Genomic DNA, 27,098 nt, shown 5'->3' on the forward strand with positions numbered 1-27,098 from the left:
ACGAGAAGAAAGGGCTGCAACAATCGTGCGTTCTTAAATTTCGGGTCGGAACCTAACGCAAGCCTCATTCAGTTACAAGAACCAGTGACGTACAAATAACACTTGGATTAGGTTAAAACACAAGCAGAACTTAAAACTATTATACATATATACATTTTTTTTTTATACTACGTCGGTGGCAAACAAGCATACGGCCCGCCTGATGGTAAGCAGTCTCCGTAGCCTATGTACGCCTGCAACTCCAGAGGAGTTCCATGCGCGTTGCCGACCCTGAACCCGCCCCCCCTCGTTGAGCTCTGGCAACCTTAATTACCGGCAGGAACACAACACTATGAGTAGAGTCTAGTGTTATTTGGCTGCGGTTTTCTGTAAGGTGGAGGTACTTCCCCAGTTGGGCTCTGCTCTAGATCTGGAATGACATCCACTGGCTGTGCCCTACCACACAAAGCGAGATGAAATTCACAATGCCCATACCCCTCTTTTGGACGTAGTTTAAGGACGTACCCGGGTCCAATACATACTTTACCTGCGTTAGGGGCAGCCCATTAAGTAAGAAATCTGTTTTATATAATAATAGAGCGTTTAAGCTTGAATAACATTAGATAAATGTAATTTGAGTCGTGCATTTCGCCTTCAAATCAAGAAAACAAAAGACAAGCGAAAAGAGCATATTTTTTTAGTACCGGCCAGTGCGCGCGGTGACTGCACCATGCAGGTTTGCCTTGTTAGAAATGTACGAAACAGCCAATTTTTTTTTCTAATGATTGCAGGTGACTAAATAAGCACCCTATATATCCAACAAAATGCCTACACATACAAATAATACGTTATAACTATGTATGTTTAAACATTCACCTCGAGTAAGTTAGTGAAGGCTTCAATGAAGACTAATAGAACTTTTCAATAACTTGATGAACCGGGCGTGACGTGCCGCCTAATGGCCAAGTTCCGTACACGTCTATGTAGTGTGCGTGCAACGCCACACTCACACTTTCTTGGCGTAGACTTATAAACACCTTGGACTGGTAAAACCTGACACATTTTAACCACGCATTCCTGAAGTCATACTCGTAATTACCTATATATGCGTTTTGGACAAATTCGGCGAAAAAATATGTTATTTTGGTATTTCTGCACACGACACATTTTTGAATTTGTTGAATATTGTAACGGTGGTCACTTTGAACACCTACTATGATAAATTAAAGTATGTCAAAACAATGCATTTTATTCATTTTAGACATCATGTTTCTTAGAGACATTTACAGCTTAAGACCTACACAATCGATATTTAAATAGAAAAAGTGTAAGTTTATTTTTTCAAAACAACCGGGTTCGATTCCCGAGCTGGGTACAGTTTTTTTTTCAAATGTATGAATGCAGTTTTTCTTTTTATCAAAATCGGTGACATGGTTTCTAAGAACAAATCTTCGTATGTCTTATAGTTTCAGACATTCCCATACTGACCGATTTGAATGAGCCACCCTGTATAACATTATATACGTATCTCACGGAAGTTTTATTATTAAAATTGCTAAACCTGTGTCTGTACGTAAGAAAGATATCAATTTGTGTCATGGAGTTTTTAATATTTTAAATATGGATTTTTAACCCCCGACGCAGAAAGAGCAGTGTTATAAGTCTGTCTGCGCACAGGAAGGGTTCCGTACCATTACCATTAAATTTCAACTGGCTAACTATCACGGTTCATGAGATACAGGTGACGGACGGACGGACGGACAGCGGAGTCTCATTAATAGGGTCCCGTTTGACCCTTTGGGTACGGAACCCTAAAAACCGAGCAAGTGCGAGTCGGACTCGCCCACCCGGTATTCCGTCCATATTCGTATTTTTTGTTATAGCGGCAACAGAAATACATCATCTGATTTCAACTGTCTAGCTATCACGGTTCATGAGATACAGCCTGGTAACAGACGAACAAAGGACGGACAGACAACGGAGTGTTAGTAATACGGTCCCTTATCTCTCTTCTCTCTCTCTCTCTCTCTTTCGGTCTCTTTGGGTACGGAACCCGAAAAACGGAAGTTCTTAGATATGTTTTTTATGATTTTTTTTTCATAAATCTACACATCCCAGATAGCAGATCACCTTGCAGCAAATATGATTTTTCTTTGATTATAAATTGCTACGTCAAATGTAACAAGGCAAGCTTGTATCAATCTTGGAGCAACTTATAAATTTGATATATAATGCTTCAAATATGTTGCAGTATTGTCGCAATCTTGCATTTTATTTCATGTTTCGAATATAATCTTTCAAAATGGCTGCAAACTTTGAAGATACTGCAAGTTGCAAATATGATTTTTGACATTTGTTTCAAAGTTTCTACAAACTTTGTTTATATTTCAATTTGCAAAGATGGTCTTTCAAGTTTGTTTTATAATTGCTGCAAGCTTTGCTGTGACTTCAAGTTGCAAACATGATATTATTATTATTTTTATAGTTGCTGCAAGCTTTGACGTTTTTTTCAAGTGGCAAGCATGATATTTCAAAGTTGCTGCAAACTTTGCTGATATGTTAATTTGCAAAAATGATCTTTCAAATTTATTTTAAAGCTACTGCAAACTTTGGTGTAACGTCAAACTGCAAGCTTAATAAAAAAAAATTCTAAATTGCTGCAAACTTTGATGATGTTTCAAGTAGGTATCAAAGTTGATTTTTCTACTCGTCGACTGTAATGGTTGAATTAAGATTTCTTATACAAAACTATAATTGCATATTTTTCATATATGGACTCCCAACTCAAGTGTACAAAATTTTTTCGATACGCTGTAATCAACTATAAAAAAAAATAGACCAATCACGTGCCGCCGCGCTCCCATAGAACGGGGGACGGGCGGGCAGAGGCTCGCGCGTTTTTGTCTTTTGTACTACTTACCAATTTTCATTACTTATTTAGGTTTTATAGTAAAAGAAATACTATTTTTATTAGCTCGTAGAATAAGTATTGTATACAATAGTGATATAATCAGGCTTTTCAATCTCGTACCTCACTTAAGCAACTCAGCAAGTTTCGTTGCCTAAACACGGTACTCGACTGAAAAGCTCTCTATTGTATTAAGATTGTATAAAATACTATTTCCGTGTTTGGTTTAAAGTTGCTGTTAACTTTGGTGTAACATTAAGTTGGAAACATGGTCTTTAATTATTTTTCAAAGTTGCTGCAAAGTTAATTTTTATAAAATTATTTTATTAATTAGTAAAATTACGTACCTACATGCACATAATAATTATCATCAAAAGGACACAATACCTACATGATCTTTCAATTTTACTGCAAACGGATGATGATCTTTCAGATTTAAGTTTGTATTGATTTAAAGTAACTCTTTTACCTTGGTCCTAGTTTTACCTCGGACAGTTGGCAATATTTCCACATTGCCACGGTTATTGAAATACCTACTTCATTCATATTATTTGAAACGTTATTATTAATCATCAAAATCAAGCTATCAACGAAACTTGAAAGCGGTCGGTATCTCAAGAAAAAAATCAAAATATAAATTGTCTTATGAAAAGTCAGTATATCGAATGTTAAGTACCTACATCAAGGATGATGATTTCATGTTTTGCTAACAGATAAAAAAAAAAGAATATAATATATGGGTTAAAGTTAAATAAGTAATTAGCTACTCGATGGTAGGATTACTTCAGCCTAACCTCAATTGGAAGTGCTATTACGAAGCTTACTTGTCTAAAAAGTTGCTTTGTTGTACCTCAGATACCGAAAATATGTTGTACTTTGACCAGAACTTGCTACTAATGTACCTACTTAAATATTATTATTTTTTTAAGGATTAATATTTGCCGTATTCCTAATTATTGGTTACCTGCGTTATAAGTTACCAGGTAATTGATCTTAGAAAGGATTCCTAAAATGATTAGGCAAAAATTAAATAAGACCATTGCTAACTATATTTTTCCAAGGTACTAGAAAAATCTATTGAATGGCGTAAGTAAGTATGCTAAAAATATCTGATTCCATACATGAATATTATTTCTATGATTATTTTATTATTAATTAAAACAAAACAAGCGAAATTTCGTACTCTTTCGACAAATACAATACATTAATAGTTGATTAGTTGGTTATTGTACGAATTCCCGCCATGCCGCCAATTCGCAAACCCAAAACAAAGACGATATGCAGTTCACATTTCAAAAAAAATTATTTGAATCGTCTCAATGTCTAATATAATTTGACCCCTAACTTCAGTACTACTAAACGATAAATAATATGTCAGACATAAAATGGACGATCGATTCGTGTTGCTACGCAAGTGTTCGGTAAGCGTCGTGAATCATCCTTCGTTGTTGAACTGACGCAACTTTCGCTACTTGCTTTAATAATACGTATTATGAGGTTCTTAAATTTAAACCTTAAGATTAAAAAAATAGAGCACTTTTTTGTCTAACAAAACTTTGACCGTTTTTTAATATCATGGTCCAGTATATAGCGCGGTTAGCGTCTACCTGACAGCTCCATCCGTTCGCCGGCCGTATTGTGCTATTGTTTATTGTTTATTGTTTATTGTTTATTGTTTATTCATGCAACACACAAGCTTACAGTTCAGGCACCAAAGCGCTTACATGTTAAATAATAATATTAATAATTAGAATTATTTACAATATCCACAAATAGTTAAACATTACAAACTAGGTACAATCACTCAAAAACATATATAAAGCTGTGGAGAACGATCCTGGGGAGTCATAAAAGACATCAACATCAGGTCTTTGGATTGATAGTTCGTTTAGGAGTGAGAGTGCCCGATTGGTGGGAGCATTGTTGGTTTGACGCGTACGCACCCCGCCCACGGCGAACAGTCTTCTCCGGCGTCGCGGAGGCAAAGCGCCGCCCTCACTGGCGCCTACTACGCACGTCCTCGGCGCTGGAGCGAGCAATCCTATCCGCTCAAGCACCTTAACATTACTGATTCTGTTTCGCAACAAGTTATAGTAATGGATCACTAATAATATTTTACGTCGCAGTTCTAGCGTATCCAATCCCACCATTCCCGACACAAACATCGAGGGGAAAAGAAGTGGATAGTATCCGTAGATCCTTTTATACATATAGCGAGAAAACTTTCTCTGTATCCTTTCCACCATGAGAGAGTACTTTGCCTCGTGAGGATCCCAAATACAGGCACCAAATTCCAACCTACTGCGAACATACGCATTGTACAGAACTACTGCAACATTAGGATTAGAAAACTGCGACGATACTCGCATAATAAAACCTAGCATTTTATTAGCACGTCCACAGATCCCGGTTATATGCAAACGAAAATCCAAGTGCGCGTCTAAAGTCAACCCAAGATCTTGGACTACATCCACTCTCTCCAGTGGTAACCCGAGCAGGTTATATGATGGGGTAATAGCCTCTCGAGCTCTGGAAAAAGTAATCAGCTTACATTTGGTAACATTGAAGGGAAGCTGATTCGCAATACTCCAGGCCGCAACATTGTCTATGTCACGCTGTAGTGCTTCGCGGTCTGCCAAACTTCGCACGCTCCTAAACAACTTTAAGTCATCCGCGAATAGCAGGCACTCTGCGGTGGATACTACATTAGGCAAATCGTTTATCATGATGATAAATAATGTAGGACCCAAGGTGCTACCCTGGCTTACTCCGGAGCGTGTGTAGTAAGGCACTGTTTGGCATCCAGCTATCTGGACAAACTGACTACGGTTGCGCAAGTAGTTGGAGAGGAACCTCAAGAGTTTTGGTGTAAATCCTAACATAGAACACTTCTGTAGCAAGATATCATTACTGACCAGATCAAAGGCTTTCCTAAAGTCGAAGTAAGCCGAGTCCACCTTGTGTCCTAGATCCATTTGCGCCAAGATATAATCAGCATACACAATGAGGTTAGTAGTGGTGGAACGGCCTTTCCGAAATCCATGCTGGGAGTCAACCAGGTGCACTGCAATCTGCTGGCTAATGCGACTTTCAATCATTGTCTCAAACAGTTTAGCAAATACTGAAAGCACCGCAATTGGTCGATACTCTGTGACTTCTAATACATTCCCTCCTTTGGGTACGGGTGTCACTCGGGAAATTTTCCACCTCGCAGGGTATTGGCTAAGTTTTATACTAATATTAAATATATGTAGCAACGGGAGCTCAAGCGCAGATATGCAGTCTCTTACAAGGTATGGAGGAATCGCGTCAGGACCAGCAGAAGAACGAGTCCTTAGCTTTTTAGTGGCACAACGAAGTTCCGAAATGGACAGGCTTTCTACGGAAACACGAGCCGCATCACAAGTTTTTGTGCTTGATGCTGCTTGCGACGAGGCCTCCTCAGGATCTAACTTAGGCACGTCATCCAGATACACAGAAGCAAAGTATGAAGCAAATGCATTGGCTGCCTCTTGCCCCACCACCGACTTCCCTGCATAGGTATACTTCTTACACGTGGACCTCTTTCTACCTTTAGATTTTACATAGGTCCAAAATGATGCTGGGTCTTTGGCTATACTATGCTCCATCCGGTTAATATATTGACGATATGCATCATTAATCAGCAATTTAACATGAGACCTGTAATACCTGAAAAGCTCTCTATTAAACATTTGGCCCTTCTCCTTGTACCTTTTTAAATGAAAATACTTAAATTTAATATTCCGTATTATGTCTGCTGTGTACCAAGAAGGATAGGTGTAGCGACAAGTTTTGGACTGTGGCTTACAAGGAACATTATTTGTAATGCACGCATTCAACTTAGTATAGAATACATCGACGGCGTTATCCACAGTATTTGCTGCTAATACTTCTGACCAATCCATGTTGGCTATATCACAATACAACGCACCAAAGTCGGCCCTGCGGAAGTTCCATTTAGGGGCCAAGTTGTTATCGTGGGCTGGAGTTGGCGGCTGTATAGAAGGTGGGGTTCCTCGTGGCACCGCCAGCGTCACCTCAAGTGGAGGATGATGCACGTCAATTGGCACCAATGGCTCCACATCATCGGTCACACTCACTCTCTCAGGTTGTGTACGAGTTAAAACTAAATCTAATATTCTCCCATGGGCATTTTCCACGCCATTAAACTGTACAAACTTACAAAATTCCATAAAATCTTTGAATTGATTTTTTACGTTTAAGCTACAGGAATACAAATTAAAATCCCCTATCAAGAGCATGTCTAGATCTGGGTATTTACAAACAACATTTTCCAGACAAGCCAGAACGCTAAGATATTGATTGTCTTTATAGTTAGGCGGGAGATAGACTACACAGCATAGAAATTTAACACTTTTGTTTTGCAATATCGCTATTATTAATTCCATATCATCGTCAAGACCATCAATATCTACTATGCGGTGCACGGAGTAGCAATTTCGGACAGCCAGTAGGACACCACCCCACCCTGCGTCCCCCGAGCGATCCTTCCTCAAAACTTCATACTCGTGCGAAAAAAGCTCTGAATCCATAACTGAACTAGTGAGAAACGTCTCTGTAAGTGCTATAATTTCACAAGAACATGTTAGCATGTTATTATAAAATGAGTTAGTTTTGGATCGCAACCCACGCACATTTTGATAATAAATGCAAATCTTTTTTAATTTACTACCTAATTTACACTTGTTTTTGCGATTTCCTTCCTTGGGTACGAAAAAATCGCCACGGCTTTATACAAATGTCCTCAGGCCACTTGGCTGGATCCATAACGCGTTCCGCTAGGGACGAACGAACACTTAGCTTAAATGAAGCATAGCTACCTTTGGCCTTCAGAGCCTGAACCGTGCAAGTATCTTCGCCACATATATTTTTCAAGTGCGCACGAACTTGTTCTACGGTAGTGCCTAGCTTTAGATAATAAATATGGATGAGACTGGGCCTTTCAGATGCTTCAAGTTGCGTTGAGCCGGGAATTGCAGTACCTCGAGTCACTCCTTGGGATTTATTACGCGATCGACGTTTCCGAACTTCTTCCCACTCGCCATCATCCAGGTCTTCACTAGTACTATTTTCGGATGTTACACTTACAATCGGTTCTCCTTGCCCGTGTGCATCAGGTGCATGGTTTATTGGTAAATTTTCGCGTACTTTAGATGACTCGGGCATGGGTTTTGATGGTGCTTGTGATTGAGGTACCTGCGCAGGCTTTTTCGCAGGAACATGATTTTTTGAAGCTTTCTCCGGAGGATTCTGCTTGTCAGGGCTCCTAGGTGCCTCAGTGCTGACTGTTTGCGCACTTGTAGCGCAATATTATATAGCGCAAATATTACCAATTTACCGCCCAAAATCCTTATGAAGAAAAAAAAAACTCCAGCAGAGGCAGCAGAGGCGGTCGAGACAAGATGGCTGAGGCTGCATGAAGCTGGTATTGTGAATATTGTGATAAAGTTTTTATTGTTACTGGAAATAGTAGGTAAGTAGGTTAAATTCTTTAATTTCCTTATGTAACGATTTTGTTGTTTTTAACGAGAATACGGCCTATCTATACGAAAGCAGATATCATTTTAGCCTTTAGACGTCTTCAACCCCAGAGGTGATGCTTTAAGGAAGGATTCACTGTGTGTGTGTTGATGGCTAAAGGGCAAGCAGGCCTGTTAGCATAACTTGACTTTTGACGCGCGAGTTCAGGGTACAACGTAAGATATGCTAGGCCTACAGGTTGTAGCGTATTTACTTTATACTTCGAGTCACGCTTGAAGTATGAATTCGCGCGTCACATGCCAAGATATGCTAGGCGTACAAAAACATTACTATGAGTCGATATGGAATGATATTGGTGACTAGAGTTAAAAATCTGACGGCTTCTAGAGATATTTACTTATTTTCTATTTTTTATTTTCTTTAGGAAGAACTGAACATGTCTCGAAAACCTTTTGTCCTAATGTCTAGGCAGGGACAGTTAAAGAGAATAAAACGAGAAATGGCACAAAACACACAAACAAATAATATTTCGACCAATGACAGCCACACAGAGGAAAACATATTGTTTTCTCATCACAACTCTCGTCAGGTGGTGCAGCTAATGGCAGAGAACGAATTTGACTTGAATAGCCCGGGGTCCTCTTGACATTGTTCCCATCCTCCTCAAAACCATTTCAATTCCTCTCCAAGTCAACAAAATACTCCAGCTTATAATGATTATTCGGCATTTAATAATTTTATTAATGAACAGCCTTTATCAGATAGTGATAGTGATGACCAGGTTAATCCAATTGATATGAATGAATCATTTAAAAATAGTTTGAGACATTGGGCTATCAAAAATCAAATAACCCATGTTGCTACTAATGAATTGCTGAATATATTAAAAGATCATGAATGTTTTGATTTGCCAGCTGATGCTAGATCATTACTTAAGACTCCGGCAAATGTTATCTGTCGAGTTGTTGAGCCAGGACATTACTCTCATATAGGTTTGGAGAAAAATTTGAGGGAAATATTGAAATTTGTTAGTGAAAATGATAAAAAATTCTTCTATTAATCAGCATTGATGGGTTACCATTATTTAAAAGTAGTACAATGGAGTTTTGGCCAATTTTGGGTTCTGTCTATAATGTTCCTGCAATAAAATCGGTTGTGTTCCCTATTGGTGTGTATTGTGGCCCTAAAAAACCTATTAGCTGCACATCTTTTATGGAAGAATTTATTTCTGAAGTTGCTAAATTGATTAACTCGGGTTTGACTATTAACGGCAAAAACATTAAAGTTGCTATTAAAGGTTTTGTTTGTGATACTCCGGCAAAATCTTTTCTATTAGGAGTCAAAGGACACACAGGTTATTATTCATGTACAAAGTGCAGACAGCCTGGTGTTTATTTGGAAAACAGAATGACATTTCCTGAGTGTGATGCAACTCTAAGAACCCATGAAGAGTTTCTCAAGATGGATGATGAAGATTTTCACCGTACTCAAACGCCATTAATATCAGTACCTGGCATAAATTTTATTAAAAGTTTCCCATTGGATTATATGCACCTTGTTTGCCTAGGTGTTGTGCGCAGTCTTATTTATATATGGATGTTTGGACCAGTACCAATAAAACTGCCTCGTCAAATTTTAAATAACATCAGTGCTGATCTGGTTGCTCTTGCCAAGCACATGCCTTTAGAGTTCAATAGGAAACCACGTTCTTTGGATGACGTCAAAAGGTGGAAGGCAACTGAATTTCGCCATTTTTTGCTATACACAGGGCCGTTAGTACTTTCAAAATTAAAGTCTGAATATTTATCATATTATAACAATTTTATAAGCCTTACTGTTTCTATGAGTATATTATTAAATCCGGAATATTGCTTTAAATACAATGAATATGCTAGAAATCTGCTAAAACATTTTGTCAAAACATTCATCAATTTATATGGCGCCCAAATGGCAACTTATAATCTACATGGTCTTGTACACCTCAGTGATGATGTATATGAATTTGGTGCACTTGATTCCTGTGCAGCATTTCCATTTGAAAACTTTTTACAGGTTTTCAAAAAGAATATCAGAAAAGGGGCCAAACCTCTTCAGCAAATAATTAAGAGGTTCGGGGAAATGAGTAATTCTAACTTTTGGACTAAAAACATATTACCTTGTGGTTCTATTTATCCAATATTTTTAAAACCTCACTCATCAGGCTTGCTTTTGCCAGGGTGTGATAAATTACAGAAGTTCAGCTCAATTAAATTTCAATCTTTCTAATAAAAACAGCACATCCGGATTCATATTGTGTTTTAAAACATGGTAATATTGTAGCAGTATGCAACATAGTGTTTTCCAATAATGTGCAGAGCATGGTTATACTCTGTAAAGAGTTTGCAACTAAAGAAAATTTCTTTGGTACACCATTAATAGAAAGTTCTAGTATAGGAATTAATATAGTAAAAGAAAAAATGAGTCTATGTGAAAAACCTGTGTCGGATATTGTGGGAAAAGTTGTTCTTCTCCCTTTTCATGATCACCATGTCGCAATCAAAATGCTGCATTCATAGGTCTTAATCCATAATGTCCTTTGTTCCTGTCCTATCCTTTACTAGCCTTGTGGGTTTTGTCAAAGTGGATGATTACTTACTACAGGTATGTGGATATCAAGCCGGGCCTATTTTTAAAAAGCTTGTAACTTGTTAATACAAGTTACAAGCTTTTGAGAAATATGCCCCTGGTCAAACTGTTAATACAAGTTGCTTTTGCAGAGCCGAAGTGTATGAAACACCCAACATTTTATTCGCGATATTGAAATTAGTCCTATATATTAGTCCTATAGTAGAAGTGGATGTAGCTGCTGCAAGTGTATGTAGCTGCTAAACCCCCGTGCCGCTACGCGATAATAGTTTTAGGAAACCTTTTTTAGCTTTTTAATTTATGACATTTAAATAATTTTGAAACCATGCACAGTCAGGGAGAAAATTGAATTATTTAAAAATACACATTTGATGCCATTCGCTGTTTCTATCACGGATTAAGATCAAGAAACCAACCTTAGAGCACTAGGAAAGCCACCTAGTATCAAAGAAAACATTTTCCATACATTAGCTAAAAATACAAGGTTATTCGCTTAATCGCATAAGGATATTTCTGTGATTCATTACAGCTTGCAGCATGTCTCATAAGTGAAAAAATGTATAAAAAATAGTAACTTTGATTTTCGTGATTTTTAGTAATCCAATAGCATCAGAGTATTGTTACAGATGGCGCCAGCGTAGGTTTTCCCCGTCAAATTTTAGTTTGGGATTTGGCTGAAATCCCATAGAACAAAACTAGATACTGGGGAAACATATGCTGGTGGCATCTATCAAAACCTTTAACATTTGCCTTCCCCATTGTGATGTCTTCATACAAAATTATGATTTTAAAAAGCGTATAATATGAGTATGTGAGTGATTGACCGAAGTAATAAAAGAGCATTTTCACAATGTATGGGAAACGTTTTCTTTGATTTGTGTTTTTCCTAGTGCCCTTGCCTTAACATGGCTTGGTCTCTATGAAATGCCTGATGGCAGCAGGACAGATGGCACTAAAAAACTTTGTTTTAACCAATTTTGTTGCTGCCTACATTAAAATAAAAATTGCAATGTTATAATTTAAAAAAATCTAAAGGCCCGCTAAGATAATCTTCTTATAGGGGCATGGGATTATAGTAGCTGCCAATACTGACCCATTAAAAAAACCATCCTGTATGTTCACCGCAACCGCTTATAGTCGAAAAACTCCCAGAATTATTGACAAAATCGTTACTACTTACTTATTTCGTTGGTCAATTTAGCTATGCTTCATAGGTACTTATTTTGTAATGTATTTTCAGATTCTTTATATGGCTCATTTTGCCATCGTTACATTTGTGGACGAGGCTGATGCACCAGGAATAATTGCATCAAACTGGGTAATAAATGAAAATTTATGTTCGTACCCTAATGTACGTACAGAAGAATTAAAAGACAAATTGTTAAAAAGGAAAGCTGAACCCGAGGATAAATGGCCGCAGTATAAAATAAAAATTCTAAAATACTACGGTATGAAATTTTCATATATTTTTAGGGTTCCGGACCTACCTGAAAAGGAAATAAAACCGGCCAAGAGCATGTCAGGCCATGCTCAGAGTAGGGTTCCGTAGTTACTTTTCCATCACAATAAGCTAAACTGGAGCTTAAAGTATGGTAGATTGTTAACCAAGGGATGAACTGTGGGTGTAGGTACGTCTTTTTACTATGAAGGGGAAACTTTTTGCGATAACTCAAAAACAGCTAAACTGATCATATCCGCTATAGTTTTCATTTAATGTCTTTCTTAAGCTCTACTTCCAAGATTTTTTTTCATATTTTTTGGACTAATGGTTCAAAAGTTAGAGGGGGGGGGGGGACACATTTTCTTTCTTTCGGAGCAATTATCTCCGAATATATTCACTTTATCAAGAAATGTTTGTTGAAGACCCATATTAGTTTTGAAATACCTTTCCAACGATATCCCACACTGTAGGGTTGAAGCAAAAAAAAAATTTCACCCCCACTTTACGTGTAGAGGAGGTACCCTACACGTAAAATTTTTAGATTTTATTGTATGACTTTGTCGGCGTTATTAATTTATATATCCATGCCAAATTTCAGCTTTCTAGCACTAACGACCATGGAGCAAAGCCTCGGACATACAGACAGACAGACGGACGGACATGGCGAAACTATAAGGGTTCCGTTTTTTGCCATTTGGCTACGGAACCCTAAAAACAATACCATCTCGTATATATATTTTTCGTAATTTTCCTGAATCCATTTTTACTTTCAGAAAATTATAGCGAAGCCCGTCTCCATTTGAAAAAAGCAGAAGAAACTTCCAATTTGGATTCTGATGAGGAAGTAAGAAAAAGAAAAAGAAGACTAAAAAAAATATCCCTGCCAGAAGACTCTAACTCAGAAGATGAATACCCCATTATGAAGATGTCAAAAACCCAGCAAATATTAAAAAAAAAAGAAAATGATTTAGTTAAATATCCAACTCCTCCTAAACCTAAAATAAGTGCCATGTTAGTAGCAGACACAAATAAAAATGCCAGTAATTCCTCTAAAGAGATGAATTGTCAACACAACCCAGCTGTAGAAGGCCATCTGTGTTCTAGTGGAGTTGAAGACCACGCATATGGTAATTGGTTTATTGTATATTGACCATGTCTATTTTAAGGATCCCGAGGAGGTTACGTAGAAATAAAATTTGAAACTGATTTTTTTTACCGAAGTCCGTTTTTCTGTCTATTTTTTGGTTATTAATCGTGTTGGGTGAATAAAAATAGCTTTGGTAGCTACTTTTAAGGGAGTCACCCTAAATCTCTACATTCTCTACCCACCGTGTGTGACAGCTTATCTGATACGCATTGTTGCAGACATTGTGCCTGAAGAATTTAACAACTGTGCAGAAGTTAACAACCATGGGGCAATAAATGGAAACTCTATCATTGTATGTAGTCCCACTCATACTCTAGCCTGCACAAATAATTTCTCGAACGGTATCTCTGGTATGTGTTTTTTTCGTCATTGTTTTTAGATTAGATGTAGATAGAATATTTCTTCACATCACCTATTCAGAAATAGTTATTTGTGCAATAGGAGAGCAAAGTTAGTAATTGCAACGAGTGCCGATTCTATAATATAATCACGAGCGTAGCGAACTATGATCATTCAGAATCGTGAGCATGGCAACGAACTAAAATCGGCATGAGTAGCAAAAACTTTGCTCTTGGTTTGTGAAATGTGGTGATATGAATATGTGCTGTGAAAATATCTAGGGCTACATTATTTAATTTTTACCTTTGCGGCCATTGTGATTTGTGGTATGATGACGATGACGACGAAAGATGATGGACACGGATCTCTTTTACCCACTAGACGCGGAGCATGCGACACTATTTGAGGTCACCACACACGGGCGCTCCCATATACTAATTTGTGACCTTATTAATAACAAATATCATTTTCATGTTGTTGTAGCATAAATTAGAACAGGAATCAATTCAATTGTGCGGCTCACGGCGCAGTATTTTATAAGCAAAAGAGCTCCTATATTTGTGGTGACCTCGCGGTCTTAGCTTCTAATCTGAGCTCCATATGCTTCATATAGCGGTGTTTGGATCTAGTCTGTGATGATGGATGACTGTCGAATGGCGGATGACGAATGTCTGAAGACGGACGTCAAATAACGGATGTTGAATGACAGATGTCAGGTGGATGGTGGATGTATTGATTGTCTTAGTGGTCTTTTATTTTCCTCAAAGGTGGCGTAAAAAGTATAGGCATGTGTTACATATGGTACCTAGCAATAGTTATTTATTATACAGGGGGGCAAAGTTGTTGTTTAACTTCTCGTGCTTATATTGAGACCCGAGGCAGCGAAATATTCCGAAATTGAGCCACGAGCGTAGCGAGTGGTTCAAAAAGTGGAATCTTGAGCGTGCGAGGGCCTCAAAGCACGAGAGGTTGAACAAACTTTGCCGCCGAGTGCAATACAACATTTTTCACCACAACAATGCGAGGAAAATACAAGCTGTTAAATAATGCAAATGTAATCAAAATTATTGCTATTCAATATTTATCATTCAAAATTATCGCAGAAAATGAATAATATTGTTGTTGTTAGAATTTGTATCAAGTTATATTCGGATATGATATTCGGACATGTGGATAAAACGTAACTTTCCACACACTTATTAAAGGATATTAAGAGCGCCTTTCCGAGGTGGAGTGGAGAAAAAGTATTTTCATCGTGCATTCTATTTTAGAATCCCGAGCGTAGCGAGCTTTACTTTGTCAAGGATTATTATGTACGCTTTCTCCATAAATGTAATTTAGCTCCCTTGTGACACCATCTAACTACATATTATTGTTGTAGGCTGCTCCGTAAGCAAACAATTTGGCATGCAGCAGGCTCATTTAATCCAGGTCGTGACTGACTTGGCCAAACAAATGTCTGAATTGAATAGAAAAGTTGACATACTTTTAGGGACACATACAGCAGATAGCTTTAATGCATATACACAAGATAATTTAGAAATTTCTGAATTATTAGCTACTCTTCCAGTAAAGAATGATGCGAGTTTTTGTCATTTCAATGACCAGTTACAAATAGTCCGGAACAAACAGGCAATTGTGAGTATACAGTATACACTTGTCTACTTATGTCCGACACTTATGTATTGTTTTTTATCTTGTAATTTTGTAACTTTTATTTAATAGGTATCATTTTTGGCTGGTATTGGCGGTAGAAACATTCGAAGTCTAACCACTAATATGTTGAAAAGAATACTACAAGACGAAGTTGCCGAGCTATATTCCTTAACTGGAAAACAAATGAAGAACTCCAATAAAAAACCATTTTTAAAGACAGAAACCTGTAAAATAATCTTTCGTAAGTATATTTTGTGACCAAATTTCCTAACATTAAAGTATCTCAACACCGACTTTGACATTAACGGCCTCATATCATAATAATTATATTAAAAAAAGTATTATTTATACCTTTCCCATACGCCTGCTTAAAATTTCGTAAGCACAAGTAAATTCAAATCGTTTTTTATTCAGAAATCTGCAAGAAAGTTTACGAAGATGCGACAGAAGAAAACCAGAAAGAAATAATTAGCGATTGGCTGAATCAGGCTAAAGTTAGGACAACAAGAAGGTAAGAATTACTGTAAGGATTAATGCTTTGAAAATCCCTAGTTTCTAAGGTCGGTGTCGATAGAAAAGTAAATTATGGCAAACAAACCCATTTACCTTCATTGCATCGCAATTTTCTGAAATAACTGCCCACGTTTGACTGTTATTTTTCTGATCCTAAAAAAATAAGTATAAAGTAGGTAACCTTAATGCGTCTATGATATATACCTCAAGTCGATTGGTATGTGGTAAAAACGGCATGTCATTATAATATTATTTATTTGTTTCAGGGCAGAAAGACTAAACAGACAAGCATAACCCTTATAAAGGCAGAGGCGATATTTTAAACATAGCTAATATGAGAAAATGGAAGAATCCTTCAGCATTTTCAATTGAGAAAACCATTATTATATAGTTGATATATATTGCTTTCGTACCTTATACTTACTTTTTTCATCAGTATTTAATTTTGGTGTTAAGAAATCCACGGCAATAAGTGGTCAATTTATGCACTACGCCTGTTAAGGAAGGTGAGTTATCATATCACTGTTTTAATAGAGAATATATGTCAAATCAAGTGTACTAATAGGTAGAGTGCATATATTTACCACGTGTTTTTTTTAATTATTTAGGTTTTTTTACTGTAGATGTATTCCCCAGTGTATAACTGGGGTCTTATTAAGGGATAAATAACGAGTCTGTGCATTAAGTAACAATACTGTATGTTGGTACTCTTTATATATTATTATTGCATACTGACACCAGTCAGTTTAACCAATAGTGCTTTAATAGTTATTTACGATACAAATGCAAAAAATAGGAAATTCGCAACGAGTGGTGATAAATTAAAATACGACCGAAGGGAGTGTTTGAAATCGACACTAGATGCGAATTACTGATTCGCACGTGTATCGTACAACGACCCATATGTACTGTATATGGGTCTTTAAAGTTTCGACATATGCACAGAAAGTGCTCATTCCCGCACGCGTGCGGGAAAGTAGCACCATATGTACTGTAAAATAATATGTTGTGTTCCATACCTAATAAATACTGTAATAAAATCTTACACAATTACCCATGAATAATTTGTTTTATTTAGTTAGTTTAAGGCTTCGTCACACTCCAGCGCGATGCCGGCGGGGCGTCGGCGCGGGCGCGACACCGACAGTCCGACACACCGTTGTGCCTCGTGTAACGACGTGAGGCTAACATTCGGACCTCAGCGACGCGCCTCGCTCACGCCTCGCCAGCATCGCACTCGATTGTGACGAAAAATCCTTTAGTTAAACAAACACTATGCAAAGCTGAGATGTTACTATTGCATATAGTTTATGAAAACAAACATCATTCAAATTTGACATGTTAGCCTTGCATATAAATTGTAGAAACAAAAAAGACGTAAATCTGACATGTCAGTATTGCGTATAATTTGTTAGAACAAACATCATGCGAGGTTGATAATATCAGTATTGCATATAGTTTGTTAAAACAAAAAATATGTAAGGTTTACAATGTCAATATTGCATATAAATTGTCGAAACAAACACGATGCAAATCGAACATGTCATTATTGCACATAGTTTGCAAAACAAACTTCTTGCAAGTTTGTTGTTGGGAAACTAGGAGGTTTGATCCAGGCTTGCGTCAAGTGTACATACTTGTCATCGCAAACTTGTCACAACCCTTCACTTGTGATACGTCAAACTTGTTGCAAGGCGGGTCCAAGTCTAAAATGCTATCTGGGATAGCATTAGATTATATTAACAACTAGCATCATCTCAAATTTCCAACCGCAGTCAAACCACTACCCCCAACCCTTTAATCGTCTTTACAACCCCCGGGGGAAAGAATGGGGTCCTATTCGTCACATGGGACTGATATGGGATCGTGTGCAATAATATATTATTATTATCACCGCTTATGAAGATAAAACGGTGTATAAATAGTACATTATGATACAAGTGCAAAGTAGGTAATTCGCATCTAGTGGCGATAAATTATAACACGACGCCATATATACTGTAAAATGTTGTACGATACATGTGCGAATTGCCTATTCGCACATGTATCGTACAACATTTTACAGTATATATGGCCCTATACATTTTCGACATAGTTATATAATGTCCTAATTATCACCTTAGTGCAGTAAAGTAGCACCATATGTACTGTAAATATTATTATATCAAAGTTGTTATTGGAATAAGTACATATAAAGTTTTTTTACGAATAAAATAATATAAAGGTTTTTTATGAGGTAACTAGGGCAAGTGAATCTATTATACTAAAAACCGGGCAAGTGCGAGTCGGACTCGCGCACGAAGGGTTCCGTACCATTATTTATAAAAACGGCAAAAAAAATATGTTTGTTGTATGGGAGCCCTCCCTAAATATTTTTTTTTGTTCTTAGAATTTATTGTTATAGCGGCAACAGAAATACATCATCTGTGAATATTTCAACTGTCTAGCTATCACGGTTCATGAGATACAGCCTGGTGACAGACGGACGAACGGACATCGAAGTCTCAGTAATAGGGTCCCGTTTGACCCTTTGGGTTCGGAACCCTAAAAATAATAATTTCCTAAATATATTGTTAAGTCAATTGACCAAAAACTATGTTAGCGAAAAATAAAGGAACGCTTCAAACATAATTATGTACCATTCTGTAACAGCTTAACAAAAAGTGATTTTTCTATATTTAGAACAATTAATACGTCTGAATGTAAATTTTAGATATTTATCTATATTTAAATGGTATAATGGTATAGTTGATGGTGACTGTACCATTACTTTACTTGTCAATTCGTACCAAAACCGATAATTTGATAAACAATCTCAGTTTTCTTCGACAACAAAATCTATGAATATAAATCATGTCTATCAATCTTGGCAGCAATTTGCTACGTTATCTTGACCGATTTGGTACATTTAGTGTGGAGGCCTTTTTTGAAACTAAATAAAATGTGGCTTTCCATCAGAAAAGGGTCCTTATGCCACAAATATTCTCATTTTTCAGTGTTTATAAACCATTAGAAATGAGGTTTAGAAAAAAAAACTGATTCGGTCTAATAACAACACAAATCGAGCAAATTCTTTCACTATGTACCATTTTTAGCAAGCCGGTTCGACAAAAAAATTAAATTTAATAATATTAAATAATGTGAGCCATATATATATTCGTTACTGTGTAAAAACTTTACTTTACTAGGCTGTTTATTTATGTACCAAAATAAGGCTAGGTCTTGCTTGCTCTAAAATGAACCTAACACTAACTTATCTCAGTTAAAATCACAGTTTTTTCGTATTTACTAAACACGACCTACAGACGACCAAGCTAACCAAAAAGGACAACATTTTAAAAGCTCCATCTTTTATAATAATTAATACATCGATAAAAATCAAACGGAAAGGCAAAGATATAGTTGATATACATGAAACCGTCGAAATCCAGTTCTGAAAATCGTCCCCTTTCATCTTGACTCAAATCATATGCTTTTCTCAGCTCGAATCACCTCAATCCGTAATAGATTCACACAATTGTACCTATTGTACAAAAACAACACTTTCGCTTTTCTGCATGCGTAAATACGCAGTACTATTAAATCCAACACGACACCATATGTCACAAACGTTTTATGCCTCACGCTGCAGCGAAAATGAAATTTAAAGCACACACAAATTTACAATACATATACCTTACCACCAAGACTTAAGGTCCAAATTTGGTCAAAAAACCGTGTACAATCGTCCACGCTGTTAACTGACATATTGTGAACCTTATTGTAAACAGAATAAGGTCGACCAATGGTGGAAAGTGTGAGCATCAATTATTCGAGGTTACCTTTTAATGGAGGCAATCTGCGCGTTAGTGAACGTCCATTTTTAAAAGCGACATGTGTTGGACAATGGTTTATACCCAGGTTTTATGTTTTTTTTTTAACAGATTAAGGTATATCAGGGGGACCTAGGACCTAGACTGCATTACTGCAGGAAACGTCAAATTTAATATAAACGTCTCGATAAAAAAATTGCAGAAACAATGCACTCAATCTGCGGGTGTAGTCAGATTTCGACTGCCGTTTGTCGATAAACGATTGTCATCTAGCTACGGCTCCTGTAGATATTTTTTTAATTAGAATCTGTAAGTTTAATTCGCGTAAAAAATAAAAGTGAAAACTTCTATGCCCCGCCGAGTTTCTTGCCGGTCCCATATTGGGATACCCTCCTACAATTTAGGAGGGATTTAAATCTTCTCGGATCAGATGTGTAGGGTTAGAGGCGGCGTAGCTTTATTTGATATTCATAAGCGCATTGTATCTTTTGCAAACTTTATCTTATATTTTTTTGTCAGACGTGTCAGTAACGAACGTAATATCTTATCTTTTCACGCTTTTTATGAAATAGTTAAGGTATTTCACGATAGTGCGAATAACTTTTGTTGTTAGAAAAGTATGATTCTGTCATTTTATTAAATCGTAATTTCTTGTTATTTGTTGAATGTAAACAAAACATACGTTGATAATAATTATTTACGATACAAGTGCAGAAAATAGAAAATTCGCAACGAGTGGTGATAAATTAAAACACGACCAAAGTAACGTTTTACAGTACATATGGCTCTTTAAGAGCCCTTAATCCTTGGAGCGTTCTCCGATTTCACGAAATAACGCTCGATAGATGGCGTTGGCGCTCGGTACGCGAGCGCCGGCAACGCGACGCGCGTTTCAATGCAGACTAGAATAATCTTGATAGTTTTCAATATAATTTCAAGCAACATTAATTTTAGTGTTATATGATATCATATGGGCACTCTTTATTTTATTTTATATGCACAGTAGTTTTTTTTATGTACACTACTACTAAGTGTACAGACTACAGAGTGTATTATAACCCTTGCTCTTTATTCTGTCTCTTTCACACCAATGGAAAATGAAGAAGTTAGTAAATGACTGCAGGTATAAATAAAGTATATTAGTGCGATAGAGAGACAGATAGTGTTTCGTTGTCGTATCGTAAACGATTGGCATGTTGGCCACACACTTGCTTGGTGCCTAGCCAAAATACCAATCGTTTGCGTATATTAGTGCGATAGAGAGACAGTAGTGTTTCGTTGTCGTATCGTAAACGATTGGCATGTTGGCTACGCACCCATGATACCTAGCCAAGAAGCCAATCGATTGCGCATATTAGTGCGATAGAGAGACAGATAGTGTTTCCTTGTCGTATCGTAAACGTTTGGCATGTTGGCTACGCACCCATGCTGCCCAGCCAAGATGCCAATCGTTTGTGCATATTAGTACGAGAGAGAGACAGATAGTGTTTCGTTGTCGTATCGATTGGCATGGTGGCTACGCACCCATGCTGCCTAGTCAAGATGCCAATCGTTTGCGCACATTAGTGCTATAGAGTTTCAGTGTTATTTGAAATCACGTTAGGGTTTGTATTATTATTTATGACCCGAATGAAGTCCATCCAGGTTCTTATGATGGAGTCAGGAGTTGGTCACCAGAACTCCTAATCTACTCATTATAATTCCATCGTGCTTGGGCTCAAAAGATTTGCCCTGACGAACACCATCGATCTAGATGAGGTCCAGGGTCTCATGACGGAGTCAGTTGGTCACCAGAACTCCCCAGAACTCCTAATCTACTCATCATAACTCCATCGAGTTTGGGCTCAATAGATTTACCCTGATGAGCACCATCAATCTAGATGAAGTCCAGGGTCTCATGATGGAGTCAGGAGTAGGTCACTAGAACTCCTAATCTACTCATTATAATTCCATCGTGTTTGGGCTCAAAAGATTTGCCCTGACGAGTACCATCGATCTAGATGAAGTCCAGGGGCTCATGATGGAGTCAGGAGTTGGTCACCAGAACTCCTAATCTACTCATTATAATTCCATCGTGTTTGGGCTCAAAAGATTTGCCCTGACGAGTACCATCGATCTAGATGAAGTCCAGGGTCTCATGATGGAGTCAAGAGTTGGTCACCATAATTCCTAATCTACTCATCATAACTCCATCGTGTTTGGGCTCAATAGATTTGCACTCACGAGCACCATCAATCTAGATGATGTTCAGGGTCTCATGATGGAGTCAGGAGTTGGTCACTAGAACTCCTAATCTACTCATTATAATTCCATCGTATTTGGGCTCAAAAGATTTGCCCTGACGAATACCATCGATCTAGATGAAGTCCAGGGTCTCATGATGGAGTCAGGAGTTGGTCACCAGAACTCGTAATCTATTTATCATAACTCCATCGTGTTTGGGCTCAATAGATTTACCCCGACAAGCACCATCAAATTACCATTATGATGAATAGATTAGGAGTTCTGGTGACCAACTCCTGAGTCCATCATGAGACCCTCGACTTAATCTAGATCGATGGTACTCGTCAGGGCAAATCTTTTGAGCCCAAACACGATAGAGTTATGATGAATAGACTAGGAGTTCTGGTGACCAACTCCCGAGTCTATCATGAGACCCTGGACCTGATCTAGATTGATGGTGCTCGTCAGGGCAACTCTATTGAGCCCAAACACGATGGAGTTATGATGAGTAGATTAGGAGTTCTGGTGACCAACTCCTGACTCCATCATGAGACCCTGGACCTCATCTAGGTCGATGGTGCTCGTCATGGCAAATCTCATGAGCCCAAACACGTTGGAATTATAATGAGTAGATTAGGAGTTCTAGTGACCAGCTCCTGACTCCATCATGAGACCCTGGACTTTATCTAGATTGATGATGCTCGTCAGGGCAAATCTATTGAGCCCAAACACGATGAGGTTATGATGAGTAGTTTAGGAGTTCTGGTGACCAACTCCTGACTCCATCATGAGACCCTGGACCTCATCTAGATCGATGGTGTTCATCAGGGCAAATCTATTGAGCCCAAACACGATGGAGTTATGATGAGTAGATTAGGAGTTCTGGTGACCAACTCCTGACTCCATCATGAGACCCTGGACCTCATCTAGGTCGATGGTGTTCGTCAGGGCAAATCTATTGAGCCCAAACACGATGGAGTTATGATGAGTAGATTAGGAGTTCTGGTGACCAACTCCTGACTCCATCATAAGACCCTGGACCTCATCTAGATCGATGGTGTTCGTCAGGGCAAATCTATTGAGCCCAAACACGATGGAGTTATGATGAGTAGATTAGAAGTTCTAATGACCAACTCCTGACTCAATCATGAGACCCTGGACCTCATCTAGATTGATGGTGCTCGTCAGGGCAACTCTATTGAGCCCAAACACGATGAGGTTATGATGAGTAGATTAGGAGTTCTGGTGACCAACTCCTGACTCCATCATGAGACCCTGGGCCTCATCTAGATCTATGGTGCTCGTCAGGGCAAATCTTTTGAGCCCAAACACGATGGAATTATAATGAGTAGATTAGGAGTTCTAGTGACCAACTCCTGACTCCATCATGAGACCCTGGACTTTATCTAGATTGATGGTGCTCGTCAGGGCAAATCTATTGAGCCCAAACACGATGGCGTTATGATAAGTAGATTAAGAGTCCTGGTGACCAACTCCTGACTCTATCATGAGACCCTGGACCTCATCTAGATCGATGGTGTTCGTCAGGGCAAATCTTTTGAGCCCAAACACGATGGGATTATAATGAGTAGATTAGGAGTTCTGGTGACCAACTCCTGACTCCATCATGAGAACTTGGACTTCATCCGGGTCAAAAATAATAATGCAAATGCAAACCCTAACGTAATTTCAAGTAAAAATGCGTTTTTCAGCAAATCGCAGCCAAATAACACTAGACCCTACTCATAGTGTTGTGTTCCTGCCGGTGAGTAAGGTTGCCAGAGCTCAACGAGGGGCGGGAGAGGGTTAGAGTCGGCAACGCGCATGTAACTCCTCTGGAGTTGCAGGCGTACATAGGCTACGGATACTGCTTACCATCAGGCGGGCCGTAAGCTTGTTTGCCACCGACGTAGTATAAAAAAAAAGGACCACTGAAAATCCATCAATAAGCGAGAGTCTGTTAAGCATAGCGTAAAAAATGAACTTTTATTAAGATTTTCTAATCGCAGTATATAGCACTTCTCGGAACTCCGTAGCTGATTACGATCGCAACGAATGCCTGACAATCGAGCACAGGTCCGTCCTCTAAGCGCGCTCCGCGCGGACTGAGAGCGGGGCGTCGCTGCTGCGTGATTTATACGTGTTTTAAAAAAATATAAATTTACGGCAATGTAGGTCCCATAGTTATGATTTTTTTTTTATAGGTCAACATAAAGTTACAGTTTGCTATAATATTATTTTTAAAGCAAAATATGCGTACAATTTGCGGAAAAAAAATATAATAAAACCCTGTTTTCGCCAAAAAAATTAAGAAAACTCGGAAGGTATTTTATCAGTTTTTTCAAATGAATCTTCGATTGTTAATCATTCCAGCCCCTCGTACGAGATATGTTGAATCAAATTGTAGTCATTCATGTACCAAATGATTCTTGTTTACAGCAAAATTGAGAACCGAAACGCCACATCTCAATGCAAAATTTGGAAAAGACTCCCAAAAAAACTCATTAAAAAAGAGGTTTAAAAGAGAAAATGAAAATTTGAACTGTTGGAGCCGCTAGTTTAGGAAACGATTATTTAAGTACGTTACCAGTTTTTGAATAAATACTAATAGTTACGTCGTAATCTTGAATGAAAAAGGAAGCATTTTACAAAATACGCTCGTCTGTAGGAATAAGGACTCTTAAAGTTTCGACATATGCACGGAAAGTGCTCATTCCCGAACGTGCATGATACAGACGTAGGGCTAAGATGGTCGGCTCTTTATCATTTGTCGCCATGCCTGTCACGTCCTAACAAGTATGTAAGTGCGAAAGTGACGGGCATAGTGACATGTGATAAAAATGCGACCATGATACCGCTTGGGGCCAACATGACAATCGAACATACAAACCCCAAACGAAAATAAAAAATATATCGGAATGACAGATGCTAAGTAACGTCACGTGACAATTTTCATACATTGTGGCTTTCCATCAGATAGATCCTCATGCTTCATGTGCAATAAGGACCATTCTATCAGAATTTCTGTTGGAATTCCAGACGAAAAACTCCATGCACTTGAAGCATAAGGACCCTTCTGTCATGGAAAGCCACCATTGTTTAAGTTTAGATTGGTTTTTCTATCAACAATCCTCATTTAGCGAAGCCAGCTTATAAAATGGATCCCTATCAAGCTACAATTGAAATGTATATTTATTGATTTTAATATTCACTACTTTGTATAGGAACAAAGAAAAACTTACCCCAACGTCGTCATGGTGACAATGGTGTACCAGAAGGCAGCAGGAATGGAAGTGAAATTCGTGTCTTGCTCATTCTTCTCCGCGTAGAACATAACCGTGGCGAAGATGATGATAGCCATGGCCAGCGAAAACACCAGGAAACCCAGCTCACTGGCACAGCTCTTCAAAGTATAACCAAGGATCCTGAGACCCTGGGAGTGCCGGGAGAACTTGAAGATACGGAACACCCTGAACACTCTAAGGGTCACAAAAGCTCCAGACACGTCGTCGTTGTCAGTGATCCCCAAGCCAATGTAGTATGGCAAGATGGCTACGACGTCGATGATTGACATGACGGATCGCACAAATTTGCAACGGTCCGGCGCTGCAAACAGGCGGAGAAGATACTCAGCCGTGAATATCATGACACAAGCCGTGTCCAAGCAGAAGAACACAATCTTATATCGCTCCCCGCATGGAAGAGTCCCCGCGCGCCCCGGCCGATGCCCACAAGGTACTGTCTCAACCACGTTAGCCATCACGGAAACCGCAATGAAAAACCCAGTCACATAATAAAATACTAAAGCGGCAGTCGATGTGTGAGGGTTCTCGAACGCCCTCCACATCTTCTGCCTCAAATCCGTCAACTGCGGCAAACTCTGGTCCCCTGCCTCACTTAGCTTATCATCCATCAGCCGTTCGGCATTCTCACGTTTCCTATCTCTATAGTCCTCATAGCAACAATCGCCTATCACATCAGGTAGGATTCCAAAGAACGCTAACTCCTCATCGTAACCTGTGAGGCATTCATGTTTTGGATAATGGAGTTTCCCTGTCCTGTAATAGTTAAGTATATGTCTGAATATATCAGGGTCTCTGTCGAAGAAGTATTCCCTGCTGTCTTCATCGTAGAAGAATTCTCTTTCTGTGGATCCTAGCAACGAATCAGGGTATTTTTCAAGCGTGTTTCTCCAGGTTTCAAACCGTCTTCCGGAGACGTTGATGAGGAGTTTTTCGTCTTCTGCCCGCCGTCGGTCTTTGGGGACGGGTGGGGGCGGGAGGGGGTGCGTGGCGATGGGCACCCAGCCGATCGCGGCAGCGCGAGCGAAGGGCAACCACGCGGCGACCGACGCCATGGCTCGCTGGTCGCGGCCGCGGCGGCGTGGCTACTGAAGCCCCCCACGGCTATTTCGGGCCGCCCGCCCAGATCAGGGTTGCTAGTGTAGAGAATTAAATAATACGGAGTTTTGGTTTGTTGTGTGTTGGTTTAAATCTGGGCGCCTTATGAGATTGAATGTGGAATAGCTAAGATGAATGCTGAAGTAGGTATATTATTTATTAAAATTTTATTGCACAAAATATATACAACAATGTCGAGATGGAAGACTTAATGCGTTCTCTACCGGCAACCATACGACCAAACAGAGAAACACACAATTGTTGCAGAGAGATAATGTATATAGAATAAATAAAAAACTAAGATAAACTAAAATATTACACAAATAAATATAAAATTTCTCTCTATCACATATAAAATACATAATTGAAATATTTTCCTTTTTTATATCTACATTTATGTTCTAAAGTTTTTGTCAACATACGTATATTATTATTAGTATGGCCAAAATATTTATCCATATTATTTTGCGAGGTGTACATATATTTGGAATTCAGTGGAAAATTCTGATCTCTAATATCACAAAAATAAGTT

General features: G+C 38.4%; 2 protein-coding genes across 5 annotated transcripts in view; one reads left to right on the forward strand and one right to left on the reverse strand.

The window, feature by feature from the left end:
• LOC133530756 (potassium voltage-gated channel protein Shal) overlaps positions 1 to 27,098 on the reverse strand; it is a 175,177-nt gene extending 148,079 nt beyond the window's left edge. For 2 of the 4 annotated variants that reach the window (XM_061868811.1, XM_061868813.1), the window contains exon 1: positions 25,409 to 27,097. In XM_061868811.1, the coding sequence (XP_061724795.1) occupies positions 25,409 to 26,523 (1,115 nt within the window). In that variant the 5' untranslated portion in view covers positions 26,524 to 27,097. Of the gene's footprint in view, positions 1 to 25,408 lie in introns of all 4 variants that reach the window. The other 2 variants (XM_061868810.1, XM_061868814.1) reach the window with 2 other exon arrangements.
• On the forward strand, positions 10,911 to 17,195 carry LOC133530775 (uncharacterized). Its single transcript, XM_061868845.1, has 8 exons — positions 10,911 to 11,050; positions 12,276 to 12,483; positions 13,250 to 13,603; positions 13,842 to 13,973; positions 15,344 to 15,600; positions 15,688 to 15,859; positions 16,033 to 16,129; positions 16,398 to 17,195. Exons 1-8 carry the CDS (start codon positions 10,979 to 10,981, stop codon positions 16,423 to 16,425), a joined length of 1,320 nt encoding a protein of 439 aa, XP_061724829.1. The 5' UTR covers positions 10,911 to 10,978; the 3' UTR covers positions 16,426 to 17,195.

Source organism: Cydia pomonella, chromosome 23 (genome assembly GCF_033807575.1).
Source record: "Cydia pomonella isolate Wapato2018A chromosome 23, ilCydPomo1, whole genome shotgun sequence".
Taxonomy (NCBI): domain Eukaryota; kingdom Metazoa; phylum Arthropoda; class Insecta; order Lepidoptera; family Tortricidae; genus Cydia; species Cydia pomonella.